At 27.8% G+C, this 10,060-nt stretch overlaps 1 protein-coding gene across 1 annotated transcript; it reads left to right on the top strand.

Annotated features, from left to right (window-relative positions):
- Nucleotides 1-6,889: 6,889 nt before the first annotated feature.
- On the top strand, nt 6,890-9,815 carry LOC101492729 (elongation factor 1-alpha-like). The gene is made up of 3 exons (XM_004512370.4): nt 6,890-7,006; nt 8,074-8,564; nt 8,663-9,815. Exons 2-3 carry the CDS (start codon nt 8,103-8,105, stop codon nt 9,545-9,547), a joined length of 1,347 nt encoding a protein of 448 aa, XP_004512427.1. The 5' UTR covers nt 6,890-7,006; nt 8,074-8,102; the 3' UTR covers nt 9,548-9,815.
- Nucleotides 9,816-10,060: the final 245 nt, after the last annotated feature.

Raw genomic sequence — 10,060 nt, 5'->3', positions numbered from 1 at the left:
TTTTAATTTGGAACTTATAGTAATTTGTTTATATTTTTTCTTTTTATTGTAAATAAATCAGAAGACACTTAAAATTTGAAGGTTTGGAGACTAATAGAGCAACATTATTTTGAAGGTTAGTTCTATAATTTTTGATCGCGTGCTTTTAATTTTTTTAGTACAAATTGTGTTATTAATGTATTACTTTTTTTGTTTTCATCTTGTTTTTAAGTTCTAATTTGTTTATATTTGTCTTTTTCTTTATTTACTCACGCTGAACTTGATTAACTTGGAGGATCATTTTGAAAACCAAAGAAGATATTATCTTGAAATGTTAGTTTTTAATTTTTTTCTATTGTGCTTTCGTGATTTTTAATTATTAACTCCATATTGTAATAAAAAATTATTTTATGATTAGTGATTAGAGATTTCTTTTTATATGATGTTATGAAAAATCATTTTCTAAGGTTTTACAGGCCTTCAACTTCAACTTGCTCTGTTATGATTGCTTCTAACTCTAGTTAAGATTAAGGATTTCAACTTGCTCTTTTATGGTTGCTTCTGATTATAATCAGGATTAAGGTTTCATATTGTTTTGTGTCTAAAATAGGTGTTTTAATTTTTATTTTATGATTTAGGTTTAACTTTTAAGTATAACAAGTCTCTATATTTTTGAAGATCTATACATGATTTTTCAATTGAAATTTTGTCATTAACTCTAGTTTTTCTAAGGCTGATATTTTCTTTTTTATTTTATAATGTATGGTTTAGATTCTAATTATAACTACTTTGTAAATTTGTGAAGAACTATCAATATTGAAGCAACTTTAAAAAATTATTTTCTAATATTTTATTGGTTTCTAACTGTGATTATTTAAAATTAGGTTATAGTTTATGAATTTAATAAGACTCTAATTTCTTTTAAGAGAATCAATTTTTTAATTGTAGTAGTAGATTTGCTTCCTATGTTTAATTTTTTACTCTTTTGAAGTTCTTTATGGGTTCTTTTTAAAATTTTGTGGATTCTTACCAAAATTTATAGTTTACGGGTTCTTTAAAATTTTATATGGGTTCTTGTAGAATAAAAAAAATCACTTTTTTTTGAATAAAAAATTAACTCTTTTAAATTTCTTAACATGTGATGTTTTCTGACATATCGGAGATTAGTATAACATGTGACATAGTATAACATGTGACATTTTCTGCTCACAAATACTAAATAAAATATTAAATCATTTATTATAACTTTATAAGTCATTCTTTTTCAATGAACCACATATTTTTATGGAGGATCAACAAGTTCCAGAAGAACGTTCATAGTTACAACAAGAAGGACAACAACTCAACAAGAAGGACAACATAGTTTATGAATTTAATAAGACTCTAATTTCTTTTAAGAGAATCAATTTTTTAATTGTAGTAGTAGATTTGCTTCCTATGTTTAATTTTTTACTCTTTTGAAGTTCTTTATGGGTTCTTTTTAAAATTTTGTGGATTCTTACCAAAACTTATAGTTTACGGGTTCTTTTAAATTTTTATATGGGTTCTTGTAGAATAAAAAAAATCACTTTTTTTTTAATAAAAAATTAACTCTTTTAAATTTCGTAACACGTGATGTTTTCTGACATATCGGAGATTACTATAACATGTGACATTTTCTGCTCACAAATACTAAATAAAATATTAAATAATTTATTATAACTTTATAAGTCATTCTTTTTCAATGAACCACATATTTTTATGGAGGATCAACAAGTTCCAGAAGAACGTCCATAGTTACAACAAGAAAGACAACAACTCAATCATAGCCACTTGGTTGTGTTTGAGTATGTTTTAATTATTAATTGTAAGTTAATTATATAAATTTATTTACTTGCTGTATTTAATAATTTTCCAATATATACTAATGAAATGTTTTATTTAATTACATATAATTTTGAAACCATATTATTTTTTGAACTCTAATATGATACTTATTTGGAGTTGGGCCAACAAATTTTCATGGAGGATCAACAAGTTCCAAAGGAACGTCCATAGTTACAATAAGAAGGACAACAATTCAATTACAACCACTTAGTTGTGTTTTAGTATGTTTTAATTATTAATTGTTAGTTAATTATATAAATTTATTTATTTGTTGTATTTAACAATTTTTCAATGTGTATTAATGAAATGTTTCATTTAATTGCGTACAATATTATTTTTTGAACACCAATATGATACTTATTTGGAGTTGGGTCAACACATACCTTCACCATTTTTTGGCTTACCGGCATGATGAAATATTTTGGAGATGGTTTCAAATATTTGATTGCAGGCCAAAGACTTGGTAGGTTCACCTTGTTAGGTTCACCTTGTTAGCTGTTATGTTTTGATCTTTTATTTATGACATTGTTTTTAATGTTATAGAATACTATTTGATTGTATTCAATTTTAATGTCATTATTATGACTATTGGACTTCATCTTGCTTTTATGTTGTGTTGTAGCGCCGGATAATGCTTGTCAACCACCGGTTTAATATATATCTAAATGGAGTTTATGACCTACCAATTTGTTCGTAGATGTTTTTCACTCTGGAGCTAGAAAAATTGAGTACTAATCTTCTCCTTGAAAACATTTGTAGTGTTGTTGTTTTAACTATGCCACTTAATATGATCTCTTCTTTTATGCAGAAAATTCGTTTTGGTTGTGAAAGATGGTGATTCTGAATTACAACCCCTTATTAATTTGTTGTCCCATTTAAATTTGTCAACTTTTAGGGTTATAATTTAAAATATTCACAATTATATTTGTATATCATTTAGGTGTAAAGGTTGTGTTGTGATCTTATATGATTCATATCATGTTTGTTGCCAACAAACTGATGTTTTCCTTGGAAATTTATAAATATGTCAGTTTTAGCCCTTACTTGTGGCACCTTAATGTTTTCCTTGCTAAGACCGTGCATTTACAATTATGTCAATTTTAGCCATTACTTGTGACACCTTGTGATGTTGGTTGGGTTAAATTGTTAATATAGTATATTTATGTTTTATGTTTAATATTTAAATTTTGAGAATTCTGTATATCTATTGCTCATATGATTTTATAATATTTTTGTAAAAAATATGTTAAAATAATGTAATTTAAGGTTCAATATTAAACATAATAGTTCAACAAAATATAGGAAGGGTTGTATTTAAATCTTCAATGTAAAAATATAGTTTTTAGTAAAAAAAAAAAATTAACAATTTTGAAAAATCAACAAAAATGTATCAGAATTGGTCCAAAACAATAAATGGATATGAAACCAAACAACTTATCTGATTAAACCGATTAATTGAACCCGCCAAAATCAACTGCAACCCTAAATTTACCACCCACGATTCATTGCGGATTAGGCATTTTGACTCGTACTCGCTCGTATCTGTCCGACTATCCAACCCTAATAGAGAGAGCCTTGTGCTCCACAATATTAGAAAACTCATTTACTTATTATTTTGTAAAATTTTGTATATCTTTTATTCACAATTTTTTTTTTTGGGATATTTTTTTGTAAGTTTTTTATTTATTTATTTTTGTACACGGATGAAGTGATGATATCAAAAATTTTATCAATTGAATTTTTATACTTGTGACCTTTTTATTATTAAATGATATATATTTATATTCAGTACTATGTTATTAAGTTTTTCGACCTATGGAATATTTCACTGAATGAACAAACGAGCCCAATCATAAAAAATTAAACAACTCACCTGCAATTGGAATAAAATTGTCACTATTTTCTTCTATTGATACAATAGTTAAATCCAACATCTAACTATTCACATAATAAACATCTTCATTGAACTAATAAATCTAACTAATTTATAATTATGTATCTAACTCCTAATACTCCCGATTAAAGAGATTCAGGGTTTGTTTAACAAGTCTAAAAAAACAAATATATAGCGAATAATTTATAATATTTAAAACTTTAAACTAAAAAATTCATCTATTAATAAATAACTTATTTGATAATAATTATTTTTAGTAATATATAACTCAGACTAAACTAAGACAAATAAACTTGTATTCAACGGATGATAAGTCCCTCAGAAAATGCTTCAAAAGTTGCTTGCTAAATAATTATTAAAAAAAAAATAGTTGTAGGTCTCAACCTCAGGAGAATGTCAACCTCAGGAGAAACAGGATATGCTGTTGGCAAGCAATTTCAAACATTTTTTCACACAATCAAAATGTAGGACGTAGCCCAACCAAACATGTGATCCATATACTAGATTAGGTTGGCAGGCCAACTTGTCATGTAGATTTCACTCCAACAATATACAATTGTCATTTATTATTCTCCATTAATTATAAAATAAATATCACATTAATAAATAAATAAAATATTTTAAAATAAGTGTTACTAATGTAATTTCTGTTATTATTTATATTTTATCTTTCAATTAATGTTATTATTTAATTTTTAAAAATGTTAATTTTATTTTATATTTAAGTTTAATTGCAATTTTAATCGTCATGTTTTTATCAATTTATAAAATTGATTTTTTATTTTAAAATCTTTTAATTTTGGTATTCGTTCTGATTTTTTAACTGAAAAATGACGATATGATATGTTTTAAATAATATGACATATGATACAATTATATAAAATGACTAACACCGATGAAATTGCAATATAATATTCTAAAAACTTAATTTTCAAATTCATTAATTTTTATTTTTTAATTTAATTAATGACATATGAATAATTAATGTATCTAAATTTTTATTAAGGAATATTAGTAACATTAAATCTAGGCATCTAGGCATGCATAGTTAATTATAGGGCACAAAGCAATATTAGTAATATTAGTAAAACTTAATTGTGAAGCCAAACTTAATTGTCAAGTCTATACGATCAAACTTATCAAAACTAGCCAATGGTATATGGGAAAAGTAAAATAATCAAGTAAAATAATTATTATTCATTAGTGTTAAATAATTATATCAATTTTTTTAGTACTATTTAGTTAAAAAAATATATATCTAATTCTTATCCTGCATCGATGAAGACATAATTATGCAATATAAATCTTACGAGAAATATAAATTTATTTATATTTTATTTATAAGAATATGTCGAAGTTAAGAGATAGTCAATATTTAGGATTTTATTGTTTAAATTGAACGAATTTGTAAAAAAAAAGTATTTATATCAATAAAAAAGAGAAAAGGATCAACCTCAAATAGTAACTTAAAAATGGCTAGAACAACTGTTTGGGTTCTACATGTTATACTCGTCGTTCCTCGTGAATAGATTACTTCACTTTTAATGAGTATTTTCAATAATTAATCATGGGCACAAAGCAATATTAGTAAAATTCTTGTGTGAATCAGGGAAAAATGGACCCCACGAACAAAAGGAAAAAAATCTAGGCATGCAAAAAAGTGAGCAGAAGATGTTAAAAAGAAAGTTAAAAAAAAAAACACAACAAAACACAATTGGTCTTACTTAGATCTTGAAGGATTATTATTTCTTCACAGAATAAACAATCCTAATGCTTTGTTTTGTTCGTAAGTGAAGCCAAAAAAGATAAAATAAAAACGAAGATATAAAATAAAATAGAGAAAAAGGTGGACTCACATAATGTTAAGATTGATGAAGAGAAAAGATAAGGAAAGATGGAAGTTTGGTGCAATGAATATATATATATATACTTCTTCCTTATTAGATCTATAATTGATTATGTTATAATGACTTTGTTCTTTATCAAAAATCCATTTTACAAATTTCTCGTATATTAAAAAATATATGCAGTTGTATTAGAAAAAGGTATATGATGTATTTAATTTAGCTATTTTGTGCATGAATATTTAAAAAAAAAAATTTAATGTTAATAAATTTAATTTTGATTTTTCATATTTTGAGACATTTAGAGTGTATTAAAAATTAGAACAAAGCAAAATTCTCTTAAAATAGTTTTTGCTCCTCTTCAATTTTAAGAAGTTTGGATGAGTGAGGAGTACCAGGGAATTAGAAATATTATTTATTGCAGTCAAAAAAATAAATAAAATATATTTTATAAAAGAAAAATATAAAATAAAGGCTCAAACTTTTTTTAATTAAAAAGAACATGAATATTTAATTGGTCTTGAAAATTTATAAAAATAATAACTAATAATATTATAATTTTTTATAATTAAGTGAGTGAAAATAATCTATAATATTTTCACATAAAAAACGTTTGATCTAACGTTAAAAAAAATGTAGAGTATGTAAAAATATATCAGAAAAATATAACAAAAGAAAAAAAGAGAAATGGTGGTGGAAGTAACGTCTATTATTTATTGCGGAATATAAAATATTTAAAAGTATATTTCATTAACAGAAATTCTATCAATAAAAAAAGTTTGTGGAGAAAAAACCCCTTTACCTCCGGAATGAATACACCTTTGCAGTAAAAGTGAATTCATATAACGACAAAATATCTTGATGGTATTATTATTAGTTATTAGTTTTCTATTTATAAATATTTTTTGAAATAAATTAGTTATAAATTCTTCATTATTAAATTTTATCGAGTCTTTATAAAATTTAAAAGTTATAGAATAAAAATATAAATCATGACCTACCCAAGTCACTAATGCTGGGATGTTAGAACTAAAAAAATAATTTTTAATAATGAAAAAAATCTTCTACTGAAATAATTTATGATATTATTAGTTTTTCATAAAAAGAAACCTACCATGAGAATATTTTTTACTTTTAAATAGAGAATAAATTGTATTAAAGAAAGTATTAAAAGATACGAAAATAATTTAATTTAATATAGAGTCAAAATAGTAATATGTAAAATCAAAGAAGGTATTAAATCAACTTATAAAGATTTGAGTTTCAATAAAAAATCATAAAAAGATTTTTTTTTTTTTTGTCAAAAAAAAAAAAGATTTTATTTGAAATTAGTAATTGAGCCCTTTATATAAACCTTGCAAACCCTTCATTCTCATCACAGTACACACATTCTCTTCTCGGCTAGTTTTAAGGCTCCTTCGAGGTAAAATCCTCTCTAATTTTCTATCTTTTTGATATTCTTGTTATCGATTCATAACTTTTTTAGCAATGTTTAGTTTAATCATGGTTTTTTCTATATTCTTATAAGATTCATGGTGTATTCTATATTGATGGCTTGAATCGTTCCTTTATTTAGTCTTCCTTGTATCGATCGTGGTGTTTTTTTATCTTTTATTTTGTATTAAACTAATGTACTCTGATACATATTTGACATATAGTTCAAATCCTTGTTATTTTTTGTTTTTTTCCCCAAAAATCACTTTTTTTCTAAAAAAGAAATCCTAAAAACCCTAATTTGAAAAAAATATACCAATGAATTACTTTCAGTCTATGTTCTGCATTTTAAACGAATATTTTATGTCTAATGTATGCTTGATCTTCTGGAACATGGCTTGTGTTGCTCTTTTAATATTGTGTTGTATTGTTCACATGGATTGTGCTTTTTGTATTGTTCACATGGATTGTGTTTTTTGTATTGTTCACATGGATTATGCTTTTTGATTTTCAATATTTTAAGAATGTGAGTATGTCATAGACCAAAGAAAAGAATGTGGACATGTTAAAATATTTGAACCTGCTGCAATGTTTGAATAAATTCTGTTAAATTCTGCCGAATGTTATTGAAAACTCTACTTAATTACTACAATTTCTTTTGTATTTTTTACTAATTTTATATTATCAATTAATACAAAAAATTGGAAAAAAATATTCGTGTAGAAGGTCTTCAATGAGACCAAGTACTAGCCCCAAATATGTTTTGCTAACCTAGTGAAAATTAAAAAAAGTAAGACATTTTGGTATATTATATTTTAAGTGAACTATTTTGTATTTTTATAGAAAAAGGGTAGGAAAAAATTCTGTTAATGTTCAATCTTATGTATGTATTTGTTGTGTATGCTTGATCTTGTGGAACATGGCCTGTGTTGCTCTTTTAATATTGTATTGTATTGTTCACATGGAATGTGCTTTTTGATTTTCATAATGTTGATTTAAGACTTATATTTAATTTACTAATGTATTGTTTCCTTACTGTTTGTGTTCAAATTGCAGAAATTTTGTGATTTTAAGCTGTAGCAGTAATGGGTAAAGAGAAAGTTCACATCAACATTGTGGTCATTGGCCATGTCGACTCTGGGAAATCAACCACCACTGGTCACTTGATCTACAAGCTTGGAGGTATTGACAAGCGTGTCATTGAGAGGTTTGAGAAGGAAGCTGCTGAGATGAACAAGCGTTCATTCAAGTATGCCTGGGTTCTTGACAAGCTCAAGGCTGAGCGTGAAAGAGGTATCACAATTGACATTGCTCTTTGGAAGTTTGAGACAACTAAGTACTACTGCACTGTCATTGATGCCCCCGGACACAGGGATTTCATTAAGAACATGATTACTGGAACATCCCAAGCTGATTGTGCTGTCCTTATCATTGATTCCACAACTGGTGGTTTTGAAGCTGGTATTTCTAAGGATGGTCAGACCCGTGAACATGCTCTCCTTGCTTTCACCCTTGGTGTCAAGCAAATGATCTGCTGCTGTAACAAGGTATTTAAATTTTGAGCCTTTAATCCCCCTTTGATGGTGCATTTGTTTATTTATCTAGTTAATTTATACAAGTACTCATTGTTCCATCTTTTGAACAGATGGATGCTACTACACCCAAGTACTCCAAGGCTAGGTATGATGAAATTGTGAAGGAAGTTTCATCCTATTTGAAGAAGGTTGGCTACAACCCAGAAAAAATTCCATTTGTTCCCATCTCTGGTTTTGAGGGAGATAACATGATTGAGCGCTCTACAAACCTTGACTGGTACAAGGGTCCAACCCTTCTTGAGGCCCTTGACCAAATCAATGAGCCTAAGAGGCCATCAGACAAGCCCCTCCGATTACCACTTCAAGATGTCTACAAGATTGGAGGAATTGGAACTGTGCCTGTTGGACGTGTTGAGACTGGTGTCTTGAAACCAGGATTTGTCGTGACTTTTGCACCAACTGGATTGGCAACTGAAGTCAAGTCTGTTGAGATGCATCACGAAGCTCTGACTGAGGCCCTTCCCGGTGACAATGTTGGATTTAATGTTAAGAATGTTGCTGTCAAGGATCTCAAGCGTGGTTATGTTGCATCAAACTCCAAGGATGACCCCGCCAAGGAGGCTGCTAACTTTACATCCCAAGTTATCATCATGAATCACCCTGGGCAGATTGGAAACGGTTATGCCCCTGTTCTTGACTGCCACACCTCCCACATCGCCGTCAAGTTTGCTGAGCTTATTACCAAGATTGACAGGCGTTCTGGTAAGGAGATTGAGAAGGAGCCTAAATTCCTGAAGAATGGTGATGCTGGTCTTGTGAAGATGATTCCAACCAAGCCCATGGTGGTTGAGACTTTTGCTGAGTATCCTCCTCTTGGGCGTTTTGCTGTGAGAGACATGCGTCAAACTGTGGCTGTGGGAGTTATCAAGAGTGTGGAGAAGAAGGAACCAAGTGGTGGAGGTAAGAAAACTATCTCAGCAGTGAAGAAGAAATGAATTGTGCACGATCATCTATATAGGGAAATCTATTGGTGTGACATCTGTTGGTGTGACTATAGTAAATGGTTTGTTCTCAGTAGTACTTTTTCTCATTTAATTACTTTGTTTAAGTCACCACCGTCGTCTCGCAGCTTTTGTTCCCAGAACTGGGTTCTAGATCGACGGTGGCATGACTATTTGATATTTATGTGAGAACAATTCTCTTTTGTAAGCAACTGGATTGCTGGATTTTGTTTTGGTATATCACTCCAAGTTTATGTTTTAATTTTATGGTATAAGTTTCAAGTTGTTGCTTTAGCATTTATCTGCATGTTAATTTTTCGTCGGTATGATGCCAAATCGTGAAAGTATGTGCATGTGGTATTTTATGTGATAATTGCCTAACGATTGGATTAGGTCATGAGAGTGAAGTTGAGCTCGTGCTTTCTTAGAATACTTTTATTAAATAAATTATAAAATAAAAGCCATACTAAAACTAATTGAAATTATAATTTAACATTTTATGTGTCA

The sequence above is a fragment of the Cicer arietinum genome, chromosome 8 (assembly GCF_000331145.2).
Source record: "Cicer arietinum cultivar CDC Frontier isolate Library 1 chromosome 8, Cicar.CDCFrontier_v2.0, whole genome shotgun sequence".
NCBI classification, from domain to species: Eukaryota; Viridiplantae; Streptophyta; class Magnoliopsida; order Fabales; family Fabaceae; genus Cicer; species Cicer arietinum.
The sequence above is the reverse complement of the archived record's forward strand: the minus strand, read 5'-3'. Positions and strand labels throughout refer to the sequence as shown.